Source organism: Ambystoma mexicanum, chromosome 3p (assembly GCF_040938575.1).
Source record: "Ambystoma mexicanum isolate Mex_15411 chromosome 3p, UKY_AmexF1_1, whole genome shotgun sequence".
Classification (NCBI taxonomy): Eukaryota; Metazoa; Chordata; class Amphibia; order Caudata; family Ambystomatidae; genus Ambystoma; species Ambystoma mexicanum.
This window is the reverse complement of record NC_090925.1, coordinates 292762920-292784916: the sequence shown is the minus strand read 5'-3', so window position 1 is coordinate 292784916 and position 21997 is coordinate 292762920. Positions and strand designations below refer to the sequence as shown.

At 48.3% G+C, this 21997-nt stretch overlaps 1 protein-coding gene across 8 annotated transcripts in view; it reads left to right on the top strand.

Annotated features, from left to right (window-relative positions):
- The first annotated feature begins 7780 nt into the window (after window positions 1-7780).
- The window catches only part of MYT1 (myelin transcription factor 1), a 180111-nt gene continuing 165894 nt past the window's right edge, over window positions 7781-21997 (top strand). For 7 of the 8 annotated variants that reach the window (XM_069650825.1, XM_069650832.1, XM_069650827.1 and 4 more), the window contains exon 1: window positions 7781-7869. In XM_069650825.1, the coding sequence (XP_069506926.1) occupies window positions 7845-7869 (25 nt within the window). In that variant the 5' untranslated portion in view covers window positions 7781-7844. Of the gene's footprint in view, window positions 7870-16255; window positions 17219-21997 lie in introns of those variants that run through there. The other variant, XM_069650830.1, reaches the window with a different exon arrangement.

Here is a 21997-nt window from a genome sequence, read left to right as displayed (position 1 = left end):
TTAATGTCTATGCTAACGGGACCGTCTTGGGTCAAGGCCCTCAGGCCAACCTTCACCTCTTTGATAGACGCCTCCCACGCCTCATCAACTTCCTCTCCGCTCCCGCTGTCCCCCTTCCTCTGTCCTCGGCTACCTTGCCTCTCCCCTCCCTCCCTGCCCCTTCTCTTGCTCCCTCTTCAACTCCTTCTCTAACACCTCCGCAGGGCATACCTCTGATCTGTACCCCTCCCCGGAAGTTTTTCAAAGGTGGCAACCTTCTCCACATTGCCACTCTAAATGCTCGCTCTGCCATCAAGCACTCCTCTGATATCTGTCGCCTTCTTGAGGAACTGGACCTCGACGTCCTCGGTCTCACTGAGACATGGTTCACAGCCAGCTCTGCCACCAGCTTCGACACACTCCTACCTGACGGTTACAAGATCCTCTCCGTGCCCAGGCCCAACCGTTCAGGGGGTGGTGTTGCCCTTATCTTCCCTGAGTGGATTCCTGCCTCTGTCACTCCTACGCAGACCTACTCCTCTTTTGAATGCCTTGTCTGCCGACTCTCTCTCTCTCCTAGCCATTCCCTTACCGTGGCTACTATCTATCGGCCACCTGGTCAAATTTCCTCCTTCCTCTCTGAATGGGATGAACTCTCCTCCTCACTCCTGTCCTCAACCACCCAACTCCTCTTTCTCGGTGACTTCAACATCCACCTCGATGCCTCCTGTCCCCCCACTGGTCTCTTTCGCGAACTCTGTAACTCTCTCTCACTCTCTATTCTCCCATCTGGGCCTACTCACTCTGCAGGGCACACTCTTGATGCTCTGATCTCTTCTGACCTTCCCCTCTCCCTTCCTCTCTCCACGCCTCTCTCCTGGAGCGATCACTTTCTCCTATCCTCCCACCTCTCCCTCCCTACCCCACAGGCAAAGCCACCCTCTTCACTGCCACCCACCTTCTCGGTCATCCGACCCATGAAGCGCGTGTCAGTTGAGGCTTTCGCTGCTACCTTCTCGCCCCCTCCTCCCCCTCGGCTGACTCCCACCCTGACACAGCCCTCTCCATGCTCTATTCCTCTATATCTGATACTCTCGATATCCTTGCCCCCGTCATGAGAATCCGCCTGAAGCCCAAAGCCAAATGTAACTCCTGGTATGACTCGGATCTCGTCACCCTAAAACGCAAGTGTAGGGTGGCAGAGAGGAAATGGCGTGCTTCATGTTCATCCTCTGACAAACTGGCCTGTCGCCTGCTCCAAAGGCAATACCGGCTCTCCGTTCTCACCAAGAAGAGAGCCCTTATCCAAGCCCGCATCTCTGAGGCATCTAACAACTCGGCTGAACTCTTTAAAATCTGCAAGGAGCTGGCCAACCCCGCTGCAGTCTCTACCTCTCCTGTCCCCTCCCAGGCCCTCTGCACTGCACTGGCCTCGCACTTCATCTCAAAAACTCAGGACATCCTGTCCTCGCTCTCCTCCTCTCTCCTCCCTCCCTCTCTTCCCGGCTCTTCCTCTTGCTCTCTTGCAGCCGCCCCTCCACCCTCCTTCTCTGCTTTTCCACCTTTTTCTGCTGATGAGGTTTCCAGACAAGTCCGATCTATGAAAGCCTCGTCTAAACAGGTTCACCCCTGTTCCTCCAAAACCATCAAGGACCACATCGACTCCCTGGCTCCTGCCCTGGCTGACTTTTGCAACCACTCATTCGCCTCTGGAGTCTTCCCATCCCCCCTCAAGCACTCCCTTGTGCACCCCCTCCTCAAGAAACCCTCTGCCGACCCCTCCTGCCCGGCCAATTATCGCCCAATCTCCATTACTCCCTTCCTGGGTAAGCTCCTGGAGAAACTGGCCATCTCCCAGCTTAACCTCCATGCTGAATCTGTTGGTAATCTTCATGACCATCAATCCGGCTTCAGAGCGGCCAGAAGCACGGAAACTGCTCTCCTGAACATCCGTGAGGACCTGCTCCTGAACCTCGATTCCAACACTCCCTGTGTTCTCATTCTGCTCGATCTCTCCTCTGCCTTTGACACTGTCAACCATGCCATCCTGCTCAACTGTCTCCGTGATAACCTGGGTATCACTGGTCAGGCTCTGGCCTGGCTGACTTCTTTCCTCTCCGGTCGACCCTCCCAGGTCCAAATGGGCTCCTTCCTCTCTGACATCTTTTTCTCCACCTGTGGTGTCCCCCAGGGATCCAACCTCTCTCCCTGGCTTTTCAACCAGTATCTGGCACTCCTTGCCAACCGCATCGCCGCTCTCTGCCCCTACTTCCAGTGCTATGCAGACGATACCCAGCTCATTTTCAGGCTACCCTCGGCCTCCTCCTCTCCTTCCCTCATCTCCGACTGTCTGTCTGCTATCCAGGAATGGTGTGCCGCCAATGACCTCTGCCTCAATGCCAGTAAGACTGAGATTCTACTCATCGGCACACCCACTCCCTCCTTCCCTGCAGCTCTCTGGCCGGCCTCCCTTGGCCCCCTTCCTGCCCCTACCTGCAAGGCTAAAAACCTCGGGGTCATCTTCGACTCCACACTCTCCTTCTCTCCTCATATATCTGACGTCTCTAAGAAGTCACACTACCAGCTGCACCTCCTCAGAGGTATTCTTCCCTTCCTCTCCTTCCCCCAGAAGCTCACTGTCTCCCGAGCCCTGGTTCTCTCTAGGCTGGACTACTGTAACAGCCTCTATCTTAATCTGCCTGCCTCCACTCTCCGCCCTCTGCAACTTATCCAGAACAGAACTGCGAGACTTGTCCTTGGCCTCAAGCCCAGGGACCGTATCTCTCCAGGACTGAAATCTCTTCACTGGCTCCCAGTGGCTGCGAGGATTAAGTTCAAAACCCTCTGCATTGTCCACAAGGCCTTCTGGGGCCTGGGACCTAAATACCTTCAACTCTCTCTTCCTAAATATCTTCCTTCACGAGCCCTTCGCTCATCCGTCTCCAACTCCCTCATGGTCAGCCGCTTCTCGAAGCAACGAGCTGGGGGTAGATCTCTCTCCGCAGCAGGGGCCTCCCTCTGGAACAGCCTTCCTGCCTCCCTGAAACTTGAGGAGAACCATCTCCGGTTCCGGAAGCACCTCAAAACCTTCCTCTTCGCTTCTGCCTTCTCTCTCCCTCTCCCCTGCTAATCCTGCTTAACTCCCCACTGAATTCAGCACTAAACCTGCATCTGGGCCACTCTCAGCAACCTCGGTCCAGGGCCCAGCCACTCTCCACTTGCACTGCCTCCCTGGCTCCCCCTGCACTGTGGGACTGTCACTGTATCCCTACAGCCCCCTTCCCAGCACTTGCTCTGCACTTACCTCGCACTTGCCACCAGCTGGCCCTTTTTATTTATTATTTATTATTTATTATTTTTTACGCTACTTACCTTGTACTGCACTTCCCCCCCACCTCCTCCCCCTGCACTTCCTCCTTTTCCCCTTACCTCTGCACTTGCGCGATCTGAATGACACCTGGCCTAGTAGGATCGTTTGTCTGTCTTCCCCTTGTTTCCCCCCCTTCCTGCCTCGTCGCGCCTTGAAACACTTGTGTATAGGCGCGTTACAAATACCATATCATATCATATCATATCATAAACCCTCTTAACACCTTCTGTCATAGGTGTCCAATGGCACTGTAGTTGTTGGTGAAATTGACAAATTACTTTCACATGAGTCGCACCGTCCGAGTGCTCCACGTCCATGGGTAAGGCAACAAAACAGGCATTGATATCATTCAGTCACTTCCCTATGTTGCCTGTTGTGGTAGTCCTCAACAACATCCTCCTTTCATGGGGCAATGCTTGCGTAAGTGCCATGACTGCAAGTTGTTATTCCAAAGAATGTTCAACGGTGTTGCTGAAAACTTAGACCACCATGCACCTGTGCGCCAATGCCCCTTGTGGCATTGCACTTCCACGCCCTTGTACACTGAAGGAATCATCCTCTACAATGGAGGCCACAGTAGAGAAGGAGTGACCATCCATGGACACCTCAGGTAAGCGTGTGCTACGCACAGGGAACTGATGTCCAGAGGAATGTGCTAAAGCATTGGCATCATAGGCAAAGAGAGAAAGAAAAGCATACTCCACTCGGGGCCATGGTACATTGCATGGAGGATGTCCACGACACACAAACAGTGAGCCACAGAGTTTTCAGATTCCACGGGATGTATCATAATGTACTGGCTGTTCTGGGACCACATGCACAAGTCATCATCTGCACAACTGACTGCCTATGTTCAGTGAGGTGAACAGTGTTCATGGAGGCCATCCACCCTGTATCGATACTCCTGGTCCTTCCACCTGCAGCAGTCGGCCCTTAGCTGGTAATCATCCACAGCTACCTCAGTCTTGGCACCTTCACATATCCAATGAAGCATGCAAAGTGCTTGCAATTGGCAAGTAACCAAGACTGGAACCCAAGTCGCTCATCAAGTATGGCACCAATTTGTCTTTGGGGGTTTCCACCATTAGGTTCAAGCGGCCCCAAGTGTGCTCCAACAGATGTGAGGCAACTACATCTTGCAGTGCAAGCAATGTTGACTGTGAGCCAGGAAATGCACAAGCACTACTACCATAAGTATTGTTTGGGCAGTTTGTGATGTAATTGCCTTTCACATCATGGACCTGCATGTTGGGCTGACTCACACTTGCCATTCTGTCTTTCTGGTGTAGTTGATGTTTGTAGGGTGAGCACTTGCATGATGGGGGACTCTAACAGACGGCCTTTGGCTGCTGCTTGGAGCAGGAGCAACTATATATTCATGTCACTCTTCCTCATCACAGCACTTACTGTATGATGGTGTTCCTCCTTCCAACAGAACCCTTTCCGAAGAATCCTTGTTTTGCATACTTTGCTTAGCCCGCTCCCTCACAGCCGGAGTATATTACACCAGGCAAATCCCATGATTCTCCAGTTTTCATTCCTGTCCTTCTAGACAGTGAACCCTGGAGAGGCCAGCTTGGCTGCTCTCCTGTTTTCCCAAAGAGTTGACCCCACTGCAGGGCTCTGTGGGTTAGGTATGTGGTTTGTGATATCCCCCTGGGTACTTGAAGGGCTTGTACTCCACCAGTACTCCAGTCGAGGTGGTAGCCTCAGGTTTGGTGAGTATGGGGCATGCGTGGGTTTCGGCTGGGCTGAGCACCAGGGGTTCCCAGGCTGGTAGAGTTGTGGATGACTGCAGATGGACAGTCCTACACCTACAACAGGGCAAGGCACTGGGAGAAACTAAAGTCTTGCATCAGGCATGACTTCAGGAAGGAGCCCTGCTGTTGGCAAGCCCCTTTCCCTCCCAAAGGCAGATATGCTTATATTTTCTGTTAGACACTGTTACTGTCTTCACTTTTGAAGGAGCCTGCTCCCCCATCACTGTGTCTGCCCCTTGGGCATCCTCTCGGACCCCCTGGTTGACCCAGCCCCACAGTTGGATTACCACTGTCCTACCTCCTGACTGCTGAAGCTGATAACCTGGTCATGCAGTATGGTAGAGTGTCATGTTTAGACTTTTGGGGAAATTGTTGCTAGTGTTCTCCCTGTCATACCCTGACACCTTTGCTGTGGGGGTGAGGTCATTATCATGCTGGGTATGCTGGAGGACTGGGTCCAGAGTAGTAAATTTGGAGTGGCTGTTCTATGCATCAGCCTAGGTCCTCCTTATGCACCCATCTTGTATATTTCTGGATATGTAGTAGCAATCAGGATCTGCTTGGGTAACATGTTGAATGTTGTGAATGAGGGTCTGCATTTGAGCACTTTGGCACCTCGTTCTTCACACGTCAATGTCTGCTTCTTCAGCCAACCTGAGATGCAGCTCTAGGGACCGCATTTTAGTGAGTAAGATTACGTGTCCCTTATTTTTTAGACACCTGCCACTGAGTAGGGAGACTTCAGTGCTGGCCTTTCATGGAGAGGGATTTTCTCTCGCCATTAACCATGGTTCATTGGTCATAGACCCTGGCGGGGTGGGGGTTTTGGCGGGGTGGGGGTTTTGGGAGCCCTATTTGCTATTGCTACGCCTTATTCGCTATTCCTACTCCACTGAGGATAACCTGCACTGGTGCAGTGTCGTCGCCCTCCAAAACTGCCATCAATTTTTCATCCCTTTGGTGCCCCTGTCCTAAGGTTGTGCAGTCCCACAATTGGAGTACCACTGTCCATATGTTGGTGGAATGTTCTTGGATGGGAATATTTGTGGTAGGATCATATCGCTCTGGAAATACTGTTGCAGTTGTGAGCCTTTTATGTGGTGATGAGTGCTGAGCCCATGTCTTGCTCAGAAGTTCATTGGGACTCTGAGTTGGGAGTTGATCTAGGGTTGCTTTCTTCCCTGTTTTTTGCCTGAGCTTCTATGATTCTCTAGGTATCCCTGGGCTTGGACTGCCAAGTCTAGGGCCCTTGGCCTGGCTCACATAGGCCTGATGAATGGTCTGGATACATGTCTGTTTATTGCACATTGGGTTTGACCTTATCCAGTTAGTCGTTGTCTGTGATGGCCTCCATACGCCCCTCCAGTCATTGTGGGGTGCTTATGTGTGACTATCCAAGGGCTGGCCACTGCTCGCATAGGGGCTCGGGGGGTGGGTGGGGGTAATTCCTTAGCAGCCCAATATTTGGATCGTTGGTATACTTCATGAAGTAACTACTGTGACGTAGAAGAGGGACGTGGAGGTAAAGATTTGATTAGTTACCAGTACTCTTCATTATTCATAGTCCTACTCTTCCTCATCACAGTACTGACACCCACCACTTTGTCCACAGTGGTAAAATTGGACAGGTTCTGCTGGAGTGACAGGTGGATCATGGGATTGGTCCGGTGCTTTTTAACCACAGGCTATGATGGGGAAGGGGATAAATAAGTGGAATGTAACATTTAGGGAAGGTGTTCTGTGGGAAAGTTTAGCGCCCTCATAGTGTATGTACGGTGACGAGGGAGAGTAGGAGTAAGAGTCATCCCGATTGCCGGTAAGTGACCTGAGCATTCGTTGAGGCATTCTGTATGCCTGCGCCAAGCAATTGCTGTAATTCCATGTTTAGTGCTTCCTTTCGGGGCGCAATGCGGGTCCGCGGCGCAATCTGGCTCTGCCCTGGGGTGTGTATGGTACTACAGTTTTTCCTTTGCACCAGTTGAGTTCAGGGCAGACTTTATTGTGTGAATCAGCTGGCCGCACAATCGTTTTGCCAGGTGTGTTAGCAGTGGCGCTAAGGCTTTGGGCTTCTAGTTGCACCTTTTTTGTAAATTAGGCCCTAAACGAGCATTGCCGTGGGAACATCCTTTCAGCACTGTGAGAAGAGAAAGATGTCAAGCTTCGTTCACAGGTCCAAAATACAAGATAACTGTGGGATCCCCTTCGCCCTCCCACACTGCGTACTTATAATTCCAGGGCTCTTGGCCAGGGCAATCAGCTTTAATTCGGGATTATAACGTAGTTGCCATCTACACCTTATGGCACCCCAACGGTGTCAGTACATGGAGGTGGGGGAGGGAGAAGTTCAGCGCCGCGGCCCAGAACCTCCCCACCCCCATCCCAAACTCATCCAGAGCAGATGTCTGTGCACTGCTGATCCTACTGAGTGGAACTTTTCTCTTAGTGACAATGCCAGAGAAACCCTGGCTCGGGGAAGAAGGAGGGGGCGGGGAGGTGGAGGGAGGCAGCCCTGCCCATTGTCTGCCTCCTGAATAGCATGTGTGCTGTTTATACAAGGACCCGCTGCCCAGCCTCCCATTGGCTGCATGCCAGTTGCGGTGGGCTCTGATTGGCCAGGCTGGTGCCCACGGGCCCATAAGTTTTTGACCTAAACTGCAACTTTTGCAGAGAACTAACTTATTTCGGGCTGAGCTCTTTTCAAGTCTGGAGGTGGAGGAGGCAGAGCGGCAGCCAAGATGACTTTGTGTGGCACGTTTCTCGGTTAGTAAAACGTTTCACATACTTGTGTATATCTTTTTGTCAATTGCCTTCCGTCTATTAGGGGAACTATCTGATGTATTTTTAGCTGTTAAATTCGCTGAAGATTTGTATACGTCCTCGGCGTGTGCTACACAACCAGACCCTTTGCGATCCATTTCATTTCCAAACGCCCCAGCCTGCCTCTGCGAAATTTGACATCTTCAAATCGTCTGGCACACGGGGCCATGGTGTGTAATTGTAAGCATCTTGCTTCTTACGTGCCAAAGTTATGAAATGTTAAAAAGTGCGAAGTGTTGATCTCCCAGGCGGTTACACAAAAGAAGGTTTCAGCACCTGCTGTCCTCTTTGTCCGCAGTCGCAAAGGCTTAAAGCGTCCACAAAATGTTACAACGAGGTTTTCCTTTGGACACTGCGTGCAAATGTTACTTTTGTGGAAATATTGTACATCACACGATTGTATATGATAAATAGCATTATTAAAACAAACAACGGTCTCTATTTTAGAATCTTCTTATTTAAAAATGCATAGTTTAAACGTATATAAAAATATGATATTTAAAAATGTGTATATTTTCCGTCAAAGTTGCTGTTCTTCGGCACGACTGAAGCGTGCTGTATATATATATAACATAAATATAACATAGGTGAAAGCAGTGTGCCCTGCCCTGGGAACTACGTGAAAGGCAGTTTCAGAGAACTTGCTGAGTGGCAAACCAAAATCTAGAAGAAAAGTATTATTTTAAATGGGAATTGTATGTTAAAGTCCCTGGATACATGATAATGGCAGAGTAGAGTCTCCATATGTATAACAATACATTGTTCTTGGAAGCAAGACCACGCAGAGCCACGGATCTGGTTTGAATCCCGGATCTGCGCTTAGAAACCGAACTAAGGTATTAAGCGCGTTATACAAATAATAATAATAAATACATAACAAAGTATGTATGGCTCATAGACTCACACGTGAGCATAGAGCAGATAGCTATAAAGACAGTGACTCTATGCTTGTTTGTTATTATTGGAATTGCACATCAGTGAGAATAACACCACCTGTCTTTCATGGGGAAGACGTCAAAAGCACGTCTGTTTGACGTGCAGGGAGTTGCGCTGGTCAATTTCACTCCAGCAAACTTTGAAACAATAAAATTGTTCTTTGTGCAGAGAGAAGTTAGGGGCACGTTTGCAAAACTCTGGCCCTGTTTAAGTCAAAAAGAAAGCTCCAAAGTTTGCCCAGCGCAGCACGGACAAAGGCAGTCTGTCTCCTTGGGGAGGGTGCAGTTCCTGAGAGACAGCTCTCGGGGACAATGTCAGCCCCGGGGCTTATTCTAAGTTTTTTGTCTGGGGAAGCCCCATCTGCCAGGAGTCTGGGCTGGCCCTGCCCCTCAGCTGTCCCGTATACAATATTAATGCATCCCACCGCCTTTCAGCCTATAGACGGGCCTAATTGTAGTCTGCGGCCCATCTGCATACAGAGCTTATAGCCAAGCCCCCACCCAGCTGGTAACCGGAGAACCGGCCCAATTAGGAAACGTGTAGTCCTCGGCTGTATTAAAAGGACTTTGTTCGCCAATGCAGCTAAAACCCCACAAATTGTAAACCTGGACCTCTGCCCCAGCCTTACTTGTATCTATGTACTTCTAGACTTACAGCTGCAGTCACTTTTGAATCTTTCGGGAACTTAATTAAAGTTTATCTGACACGCCAATACTATAACTTTCTAGAAAGGGGCGTATTGCCTTATAACCCCTTATAACTTTCCAAGAAAAGTTTATCTGTCACTTGAATTATTATAACTTTACACAAAACAGTGTAAATCAGTGTAAAACAGTCTCTGCGTGGTTTTTATATTCGAGTCTCTCGCAAACCTTTACAACACGTTTATCAACATCGCTTCTCTTTAAATGTATTAAATGGTGCTTATATTTTATTTATGTTTTATCGTTATATATCGATCGATATAGCTAATAAACATCGCTATTATAACTAGTACTTACGGTTGCATATAACTTCTTGCAACGCCTAAATAAACGGTAACTTTACGCACACATTTTTATTAGGCTTTCCATGTTTTTATCTCGCAGGTTTTTAGAGCACGTAAATGAACGTTGTCACTTCAATGGTAAAAGTGCAAAAATAATCTGTCCTTGTTTTCTGTACTCACTTCTAACTTTCTTGGCCAGGAAAATACATGTAATGGATCTCTTGACAATAAGGTGATATTATCCTTGGCATCATGGTCATAGTCACATAAGATTAGTATAACTCAACATAAAAATGCAAGTATGTCCTTACCCTACACACCGACGTCCAATGCGTGAAGACACTCAAATATGGGCTATCTGCAAAAAAACGTGATACCTTAATGCGGAATTAATAACGATACTTCGCGAACTTGTGTATAGTTGTTTCTAACAGTTCAGGTCACTTTCATAAAGTTCGCATGGGCCTTCAAAGCTATAACTTTGCACACAACATACAAGGATAATTACTAAAAATTGAATTTGTAGTATTTTAGCTCCTTTAGCCACCAAGCATTTTTTTAATGATGTGTTTCCAGCAAAGGTTATGGGCCCTCTGCCCCGGCTCCACTTCCGCTGCTTTACCTGTCCCCTCTCTCATGCAGAGCTCCTTGCGTGCCCGCTAGGTTCTGGTTGCACAAGAGTCCATGGGTCTCATTTACAAAAGCCTTTATTGAATAGGAAAGTCCCACTGAAAAGGGTTCTGTATATCAGGCCCCATTTATCTAACGCGTACATAATCCCTACTCAATTCAGAGGAGTAACTGCCTTACTTATATGTTTTGCAGAGTGACACTTTTCGCCCTGTCACCACTTCTAAGTGTTTGGAAAGCTATGGCTCAGCCCTTGTGGTTGTCAGATCAGCCCCCGGGTTACTTGTCTGGAGTCTGAAGGAGAGTGACACGCTGGACTCTTCCCTGAGCAAAGCTAGCACATTCCACACGCTCCGGCCTAAGAATCTTTTGTCCCCTCAGTCTTTGTCAAATGCTCTAGGGGCAACAGCCGTGGTGAGAAACTGTACCCGAAACAGCAACACAACTAAAGAGTACAGCAGGCGAGTGCAGGAGGAAGAAATGGAAAACAAAGAGGGGCGTTTTTTTGTTTTGTTGTTTTAAGCGTGTTCAAGGGGAGTTCATCTTTGGAGAAGGTGTGTAAGGGACGGGCAGGTGGGGCAGGGAGGGAGCCTTAAGAAAACTCCGACCTGAAACGGACTATTGAAGGAACCACGGCTAATAATGGTCGCAGGTCGTTGCAGCAACAGGGTCTAAGGCTGAAAGAGGGTCTACTGCAGGACCAGGGGCAAGGTAGAAACCAGAGCAGGAGCAAATCCAGAACGAGGGGCCAAGAAACAAGAGTAGGGTACAGAACAGGGCTGCGTGGAAATAAGGGGCCAATGGAGGAACAGGGTTTATTGTAGGAGCTGGAGCAAATGCAGGAATAATGTATGCAATAAGCAGAGATGGAAGTGTAATATAAATCATTGGTATGCCGTACCACTAGTTCTTTTAATTTTTACAGAGCGTACCTTAAGTGCAAAGGTTCAAGAAACTGTCCAGGATGTTTTTTCTTGCTCCTGAGCCAAATATAGAATCGCTAAGGCCGTACATTCAAGCACTACCAGTTTCCCTAGTCACAGATAGGCAGACACACACACAGCCTCCATGGCACTGCAAGTCTTTAAGGTGCTCAGGTAGCAAACACATTTGTTTTTATCAGTGGCAAAGCCTTTCATATGCATGATGGAACATTTCCAACTTAAAGAGCCTGCAAAGCACCAATTACCTTGCAAAGCGGTGATAGTTAAAGTGAGCAACACAAAGCGCCCATTTAAAGATTTGTTTATATCCATGATGTCTACTTCTTGACATGCACAAAAATAAAGTTGCTTTATGTCACTAATTACAAGTTTTCAACATCATGAATAACAACAAGCTGGAAGTTTGTGACAAAGAATCTGCATATTTCTGAGTTGACTGCACAACTTTTGTTGCAGGTCTTAAATCACTGAACGTACAGTGGGCTTAAATAGATTTTTCAGGTTGGCATTATCTTGCATTCTGGGACTTATAGTTTACCATTCCTGATGTGAAAATTAAAGCCACAATGTTTTGGCTTACCATGTTGCTATATGGATTTACATGTTATCATATGACTTTATTATGCAATTTGTGTTTTTGTAAGTACACTCTAAGACATTATTATTGTAGGCCTTGAAATCCAAAGTATTTGCACCAGTAAAGCTGGGAAGGTATGTGGTCAAATTTTCAAATTTGAAGAGTGTCGCATCACTGTTCAGCCAAAGTTTGTGAACCTCATACCCTCACCACCCATCCACCAGCTGTCCGGCCATCCCACTCCCTCCTTTTTGGATACAGGCAGAGTACCACTAGTTCCTTTTCTGCACTTCCCCCACTGGCTATAACTTAGAACAGGGCGAAGGGACTAACGGAGGGGCAAGAGCTGAGGCAGGAACGAGAGTTAAGCGAGCCGGAAATATGAATAATGAAGGTAAAATGGGGCGGGCGAAGGGACTAAGACAGGGTCAGGGGCTAGTGCTGCAACAAGGACTACGACAAACAAGGGACGGGGAGAGCAGGGGGTCGGCCCGTCGAGGGATCGTTGCGTGGAGAGAGCTGTGTCAGTTCCAGGCCTTTGGTCTGTGCACGCAGGGAGCTGTCCGCAGCACTGGTGCTGATCCCGTCGTTCCCATCAAAGGTCCCGCTTGAGGGACGGGCGAGTATCTTCATGAGGCGAGCACCCTGGGACAGACCACACTCTCAAAACACGCAGAGCGTTTGGACTCAATGCCCATGATACCAGGCTTCCAGTAAAATAGGACAATCACATTATTAAACCAAAGCTGACATTGCCTGCAGTTAAACTTTGAGGAACTGGGCCATTCAGCACTGGCATTCAAGCTCTAAATCGACTGCTAAGAACACAATCTCCTGTTTGAGCAAAACAGCCACACTCTTCACATCCCAAGCCTGGATTTTTAGCAACGTGGATTGTTATAACAGCGTCTACTTGGGACATCCGTGAAGAATAAACCAAAAGGAAGAGCAGTTTGTCCATAACATTGCTGCCCATTGCATCAGATGGGGAAGGACCTGTGAGCATTGCAAACCGGCTTCAGGGCTCTCTGCTGACCCCTAATTAACACAGAGTAACACTTACTAGTCCAGAAGGCGCACTGGAGGCCAGCCGCAACAATGCCCACAAAGTGTCCGAAAACAGCATCATAAAGTGCAGTCAAAACCTGCAGCCTATACAGGCCCAGCGAGCAGACTGCTACCAAGTGCTGGCCGTCTAGCTGTTTAGTCTGGTATTGGAGTGAGAGCTCGCCTGGGGCCCTCCTAGGAGCTCAATGTAACTCTCTTCTGGTAGGCCTCTCTGGCAACAGAGCCCACCTGGAGTAGTCCCCCCCCTGTCAGTCACCTGAAACCAGATCTGCGTGTTTCTTCCAGTGGCTGTAAGTGTATCCACGTTCATCCCGTGGAGCCCAACCATCACATTTCTGGGATCGCAATTTGCCGGTCACAGACCGCTGGATCAGCCATGTGTTCAGCCGTCCGAGTGCTGTTGCCTAGAGATTGTCCCCTCTTCTGTTTATTTTATAAGAGACCCTGGTTATTTGTATAGTTTGCTTCCATCTGTTTTGCAGGTTCTATTCTCAGAGCCCTTGATTCTATCCTGGCAGTGGAGTCATGGAGGAAAGGGGCGCAGGGGTTGCGCCCCCACCCGCCCCCATCACCTTGATCTCGAACCATGAATGAAGCACAATAGGGAGCAGCCAAGTCTTTTTCTGGTGCCAGCAGATAAGGCGTTCGTACCACTTTGGGGGTGAAAAAACCTCGATAAATAGCTGCCTTGACGGGGAGTGTTCTGTGCAGATTTTCACAGAGAATGTATATTTTTTAGTGCACACAATGCATGAACATTCAGAGTTGTAACAAGCCCCTGAAAGCCCCACCGAGACTTCATGAGACAGAATCTGATGTCGATGGTGACCTTTCCTGTTCATATACATGAGCCCAGCTGCAGCATGCAAATGCATAGAGGGACACAATGCCCAGATGGCTTTCGAAGAAAACTCACGTTTACAGCCCCACCCACTTCCTAAAACTCAACAGATCCAAAATGAAAGGCCTCCTTATCTGCCACCATAGACACAATCCTGACCTCAACCCACGATCAAATAACTCGCCACGAACAACACACACATATCCCTCCCCACACCAGTCAAGTCCCTAGGGTTTACCACTGATCCCCACCTAGCCTTTATGCACGACATAGCTGCTATCACCAAAACATGCAACCTGCAGGTACACATCCATACCCTTGACAACGTTCGTACCGCAGTCCAGGCACTAGTTATCCCCAAGCTAGACTATGGAAATGCAACCCTCACTCATCCCCCCAAAAACACCCTGGCCATCCCCGCAAGCCAGTCAGAATGCAACAGCACTTCTCACGCTACACTTAACCAAACACCCACGCCTCAACCCAGCTCTCTTCCAGCTCCACTAGCTCCCCATATCCCAGAGAACTGCTTGCAAAGGACAGAACATCCTCTACAAGGTCATCCATTGCAAAGCCCCATCCTACCATCACAGGAAGCTGCAAGCCATCAACCACACCAACACCCGACAAGCCAACCAAAGTATCCTACACATTCCACTCAGCAAGCTAGCTTGCACACAAAAACAAGCCTTTGCCCAATGGGCATTCAGGCCTCAACCACTCTGCCCTCCATCCCCATACTGTGCCTTCAACAAAACCTCAACACGTACCTCTTTCCCACCACATAATCCAGCCAGGCCACCTCCACTGCTATCCTACCCCTGTCACCATTGTCCTATCCTGCTATGAAAACATTGTAACTTATGTTTCACCTCCTCCCTTTGAACTTTGTAAGGCACACCAAGATCCTCTGGGCAGGGACTAGCGCTGTGCAAAAGTTTAAATAAAACAAAAAAAATGCCATTCCTTGGATCAGAAACGGGATAGAAAAATGAGTGTTGATTGCTTAAACTTTTAACCAGTTTCTTTACACATTTTGCAAAAAAAGTAACATAAAATATAGCCTAATAGGGTGAGAGGGGTGGGAAGCTTGGGAGGGTTTACAGACAGGGACCAAAGCTGACAAGCAGTGCCGTTTTAAACAACTTCACATTGACGATACTTTTTATTTATATGTATACTCTGCCATTTAAAAAAAAGTGGGCACCCCCATTGAAGGTTTTTAGATTTCTTCCCCCTTTAACATTTTCGCGTTTCCCAGGTTTGCGCTTCCGGGTTGTTAGTGCACACGTGTCCAAAATTGCTAATGTTTTAAAGCACACCGCTCTTCCCAATAGCCGGAGCACATCATAAAGTGCTGCCCAGATCATTTCAAATTCCTTTAATAGACACACTTGGGTTTCACAGAAACTGCATGTCACCAGTATAAGACGCTTTACAGAAATGGGATATTTATGTTTCTGAGATATAGAAGCCGTATTTGCAAGATTTGCAAACGTTGCACGCCCCTCTCTGTGTATGTATATGCTCCACTGGCTGTTTGCAGCTTACCCCCGGTAATAATAGCAGTATCTAGTCATGAAGTACCGTCACACACCATATCCCCATGTAGCTGGGGCTCCGTGTATGCTTGAAACCTCGTTACAGAACATGCCTACCCGGTGTATTAACAGAACGGGTTTTATAGCTGCGAATTCTAATCGCACGGCTTGCCCGAGCCCTCAGCAGCCCCTCTGCGAAACCTTCAATTATGTCACTCCCGTGTGTGATGAAAATCCCACTTATCACCTCTCTGCCCCCTGCAGTAGTGTCGGCAGAGCGCTACCGTATCCTGGAAATCTAAAGTCAGCATCAAACCGGTTCAAACTTGAAGGATGTTGCCATTTTCTGTAGCGATTATGGCTTCCGGTATACTTGAAACAAAACGGCTGCGTCTAACAAGCAAGGGGCCCTTGTATATGCAAATAGGATCATGTGCAATGGCGTGGTTGCTGGTATGCCCCCCTACGCCAACCCCCGCTCCCCGCAGCTTGTCCTCCCAATCACACATAAATATTGTAGGACACTTTCTCCGGATCTCGCTTCCACTGTGCAGCTGTCACCCCCTGCTTGATGCTATTACAAATTATTGGACTGTACCATGAGCAGAGTGTAGGGGGGGAGTGGGAGGGAGAGTCCACTGCAAACCTCATTACTCCTTTGTGTGTGCCCCCTCCAGCTCCAGGCACAGAATTCCGGAATAATTCCCAACATGCCTGGCTATCAATAATAAATAAGGGTGGGAAGAGCTGCGACTCTTGTGTTCACTTGGAGGCCGAGGGTGGTGAATGTTGGCAGGAGGGGACCCCACTCTCACTACTGGACGTCAGCATCCTCCACCCCCGAATCCATATACAGTAAAATGCATTTCACCTCCCTGAGTAAACAGATCTATTGCAGACCCAGGGGCTGCTGGGTAGTGTATTTACAAGAGCAGCAACCCTCCCCTCCCCCACCTTGCCATTTCTATTAATGAGAGAGCATTACGGGAGGGGCTGGGGGAAGGTTGTGCTTTCAGCACAGGCTTATGAGTTCACAAGCACGCCGCAAGGTTCCAGCAGCTCCCCTCACTCACCGCCCCAAGAGCCCCTGTAAGTAGTACACGGGAGTGTGTGGACTTGCCACCCCACCTCCCCCCTCTCCAATCCCCCCATCCACCATCTCCTCCCCACGGACACTGTGTATGATTGCTTGTCGTGATGTCATGCTGGAGAGAGACAGACAATAGCTGTGGGGAAAGGTAAGTCAATACCGTGCACCAGCCACAAAAGAGAAAGGAGGCCGGCCTTTTACATATCTGGTACCCTGGACAGCTCCGGCGGAAAGGACGCGCTTTCCACCCTGCCCGGCCGACATTTACTCAAAGCGAGGAGAAAGGAGCTCGTGGATCCAGGAACAAATCTGCACTTTAATCGCATTTAGAGCTGGGATTATTCGTTTTGTATTTTTTGTTTGATGTTTTGGCTTTTCCTGTGACGCCGGGTATGCTGTGAAAGTGACAGCAGAGGACACCGAGGAGGGGCAGAAGGAGGACTTACAGGGAGCTCAAAACTTTATGGCTATTTTCTGGGCTGCAGCAGCTGGTTTACTGGATACCAAGCTCTCCGGATACAGGTTGGGGGCCATCCAGAACACGTCTTTCTGAGGAACCCACCGTAATTACCCACCCACCCCACCGTTACTGGAAGGACGGCCCCGAGGACTGGAAAGCACAAGGCTGGCATTTTAAGCCGGCTTCTCGTCTGCCCTGGAAATCTCCTGAAGAAAAGGTACACTGGTTTTGGGGCCGTGAGAATACTCTGGGTGGTAGTGTGGGTGTGTCACCAGAGTGTGTCTGCTGTTAGCACGAGCTTGCGTGTGTGTGTGTGTGTATGTGTAAGCCATCGCAATGTGGCTATGCGTGTATCGTTATTGTGTGACTCTAAGTGTGTGACATTGTTATAAGACTGTGTGAGGTACGTGTTTGTGTGTGTGTGTGTGTGTGTGTGTGTGTGTGTGTGAGAGAGAGAGAGAGAGAGAGATTGCTGTGTGACTGTGTCAGTGTGTCTGGGGGCATTGCTGTGTGACTTGTTGACATTATTTTTGTGTGTGATAGACACAGATGCAGAGTAACTGTATGCTACTGCTATGTCTTTGTCACACAGATGTTTGAGTCTTTCATTGTAGGTGGGCGTGGTATTGGCATGTGCCCATGAAACACTGCTGTGTGACTGTGTGTTTTAGACATTGGCAGGTGACAAATGTGTGTCATTGCTGCGTGACTGCATGACCGGCATTCATGTGTCACGGGGTGTGTGAGAGTGCGTGTGCTAGAGGGAGAGGGAGAGAGTCACACTGATGTGCGGCTATCAGTATGAGGAACATTGCTGTTGTGTTTATTGTTTCTGCTGACCCACAGAAGCCAATCAACATGGCCGATTTTCTTCACATATCACATATCCTGTTAAGATTTCCAGACTTGCCCTGTTGTCGTTGTGAGACAAAATTGGGAAATGAGACAAATTCCCGTTAAATGAGCTCGGTTGCTAAACCCAGTGCATGGTGGAGGCCCTCCTTCCTGCCGATCCTGGGTCTGCTTTCACCATTACACTCCTCGTGTTCTGTAGGAGCAGCATGGTATCCTCGTGTTAAGTTTAGGCTTGATTCGGAAGTTCTAGATTTGCTATTCCAAGGAAGGCTCTCAAGGGGTTAAGCACACTGCTTTCTCTATAAGAGGGCATCCATCTTTGATTTTTTTGTTGTTGAAGAAGTTAAGTATGGCTATAATTGAAGACTCTCAGTAGCATACAGCGAGGATCTCCACGGACATAACCAGGCAGTAAAAAGGGGAGAAAATAAACCGTACAACATTTACATTTGCTTCAGAGCCAGTCAAAATCGACGTGTTGGAAGTGGAAAAGAGTAGCAAGCCAGGAGCGTTGGGGATGGCGTTTATAAAAACAGAAAGGACACTCTACAACATTGCGTGGGATACTACGCAGTTCAACATAATAGGTTTTGTTGCATCGTTAACGTTAGAACATGTTTAAAACATAACAGCTTGTCATGTTTTGTAGAGTTTAGGGTCGGAAAATAAAAAGGACAGCTTGGCATGGCTTGGTATGCATGGGGTGTATTCTGAATGTAGACAGGAGGGTGTGTAGAAGCTGTAGCCTCGGGCATATGCTCAGCTGCGTGAAACGCACACCAGCTCTCACACCCCCATGTATCACGGCACCAATACATTTGTTTTAAAATGATTGGGATTCCTAGTGTGCGTGTTTTTTCCCTTGGCAAGGGACGAGTCACGCGGGTAGAAGGTATTAATGTGCTTCTTGGACGTGGGGGCTCGGCCCTCGAGGTTCCAATCCAGCCCCCTGTGTGGGGGGCGGTGAGTGTTGGTTTTATGGCAGGGCTCCGTACACCCGCACACAAGGCTGGCCCACACAAGCATTGCAGAGCCTATCATCATTTCAAAAGCTCAAGTCTCCTACCGTATCAGTTCCTTCCATATGGCCCTCTCTCTAATTAATGGCAAACAAAGAGGTTGGGAACAGGAATCATACTTTGTGGAGTTTCTGTCCCTTGCGCTGTCATAGAAACAGAAAGAGCAGGGCTCTTGGCCTGTATGGAAGCTTTCACTGATGGGCGAACAGGGACACAATTTATGGTCTAGCCAGTGTTAGGAAGTACAGTTTTGGAGATACATTTCTGTCTCTCAGTATATAATTGGAATACGCTGCCCTTTTTCAAGCAATGCAATGAACATTTTCTTCTGTTTACCTATTTTCCTTGAAAGATTTTAAAGGTCAAACGCTTGCAATCGTTGACAAAATATCTAGGCCTCATACTTCTGATATGTAACTAATTTTATACAAGGTTTAATTTCTCCTCAAGGGAAGACACCTGTGAAACTTCGTTCGCACAGATTTTCACGTTTAAAGTAAGAATTAGGTAAGGCAACTCAGCTCACAACTTTAAAGCAGCCGGAATTAGGTATTCTGCTGATTTCCCAGCAAACTTTCAACTGCTTGTTAGTTTAGTACTCCTGCTAGGTGAGAGGCTACTGGAAAAATAGTGTTGTGAACACGAATTCCAAATCTCCCCTGCTCGGTGGCATCAGACTGGTTATCTTTTGATCCCGCTCCTGGTTAATGTAAAACTCAGCAGTGTTGTTGGCTATCAGGATAAACACTGTTCCATTGAGAATGTTTGGAATAAAAGCCTTTACTGTCAAAAAGATGGCTTTTAGTTCCAACACCATGATATACAATTTCAGATTGTCTGAATCCCATTAGTTGCATTGCAGGTTGTTGAGCCTCGCCCTCCCCGCAAGCTGAAAGAGAAGATTCCATTGTTATCACAATCAATTATCCCTGAACGCAGAAGGTCCCCCAAACAGGTTGTTCTTATTCATCCACTATAAAATATCTTGTTTGACCTTGTTGGAAACAGGGCTGAGATTTTTAATTTCAGTGAGAAGCCAACTGAAGCAGAGCCTCCCTTTCCTGCAATGTGGCAAACGCACAACCAGTTTACAGGAGGTCATACACCCTAGCACTATCTAGTAAACTACTGCCTGTACATGCAAGGCAGATATCATCTCCGAACAGACTTGTGGCGAATCCGCAATCCTCTTCTCAGTTGGGAACATTCACTGTAACTGAGTTTTCGGGATAGAAGCTGTAGTGTCGGTGTGGGGATTAATTTAGACTTCTTGGAATGTATTAAAAGGCCTAGTAAAGAGACTTGTTGTATTGCAAAATGTAGAGGGAACAGAGTTCCCTCACGGGTAGAGACTCGGATCAGCCAGTCATCTAGATATGGGTATATGGGTTGACAGCCTTTCTCCTGAGCAATACCATGACAACAGAAATCACTGTGGTGAATACTCGGGGTGGGGGAGGTGGGGTTCAAGTTTAGGTCAAAAGCGGTCACCCAGAACTGGAAGAATTGACTCGCCCCACCCCCAGAGAGAACTTCTAACATTTTCGATGGGGAGGCCAAGCTGGAATATGAATGTACTTATCCTAAAGGCCCAAGGTGTACATCCACTCCCCCACCAGACTTGCTGACAAGAACAGACCTCAGACCATCCCCTTGTCGAGAAAAAGCAGGCATAGAAACCCACGGTAATCTCTAAGGGGGGATGGCCCCATTTATTAGTAACTTGGCAATCTCTTACAGCGGATTCAATGAAAGTTGTTGGGGGAGAGATGAGGCAATGGGAGTCTGGAGCCAGATCGAACTACCAACAGCATCCAAAAACCGTGCATTAAACAGCATCCAAAAACCGTGCAATGATGCATGCCCAGGCTGGTGTGTCCAAACACTGCTCTGGGGCCAGATCAGTTCATTAGACTTGCCAGCGGAGGAAGTAGGGGTGGTAAAAAAAGCTCTTGCTTTGCCTTTGCTGTTTCCTAGGTGGGGTAATTGATGTATCTCCTGCCCCGTCTCTCGACAGCAGTCTGACTTGATAACTCTGGCATCCCTGTGACTGCCTATTCTTTCTTCCCTGTGAAGGATTATGTTCTCGGACCAGCTTCACATTTGCCAGCAGGGATTTTGCAGTTATGGAGTTTGACTTTTCCTTCCTTAGTACGTCATCAGTGGAGAGATGCAATGAATGGAGGCCGTCCAAAGGTAGACTTGTCACCTTTTCCTGGGCCGCATGGATACATCTAGTTCCTGTGAAGTAGGCCACTTGGCTCATGACTAGCTCTAAGTACATGCCCCTGGCAGCGGTGCGGGAATGTCTCACCCCTGCATCCAACACACTATGTGCTAAGAACCCTTGCTTCAGCCAGCCCTGATAAAAATGTCTCTTTCTTCTCAGGCACAAAACACTAATAACATCTCCAACTCCTTGCACAGGTTTTCATTACAGGAGGCCATAATCCATCAGCATTTGCCAGCCACAAGTGAAGCAAGCCAGTGACGCATTCTTTACCTCCCCAACTATCAAAGGCTTTCTTCTCTATACCTGATGGGAGGAGAGCATTTACTCTGGGATAGTTACATTAACAATGAACAGTCAGATGTCTTGATTGGGAAGACAAAGGGGATCTACTATGCGCCGAAGCAGCTGATCCAAACGCCAACTATGGTGCTAGATGGGTAGTCAAAAATAAATTCTCCTCTGTCACAAGCCTACATTTCGTGTGTGAGTGTTTGTTGGGCAGCAGCAGATTGGAGGTGGCGAAATTGTGCATGTCTCCTTGAGGGCATCAGTTTATAGGCTGTCCTGAGGATAGCATCGGCACTAAGAGCCCTGGTTCGAAAATGGGAGTAGATGAAAAGTACAAATCTAAGATTTTCATGATCAATATCATCTGCTTAGGGAAGGAGCTTATTTATGGAAGTGGGAAGAGTCTCTTGAGCTTCCCCATCCTGGTCCGTAGCAAGGTCGAATCCTTGCACTTTTGAATGGGAGATGGATTGGATGGTTTACCCCCTTGTAAAGGGCAGAACTTACATCAGCACTCATCACCGGGGAAAGAGACAGTGGCCTAATCAGAGGAGGCGGTGGATGTGAGTAGGTTGCACCGGAGCCAGGGAGTCTGGGGAAT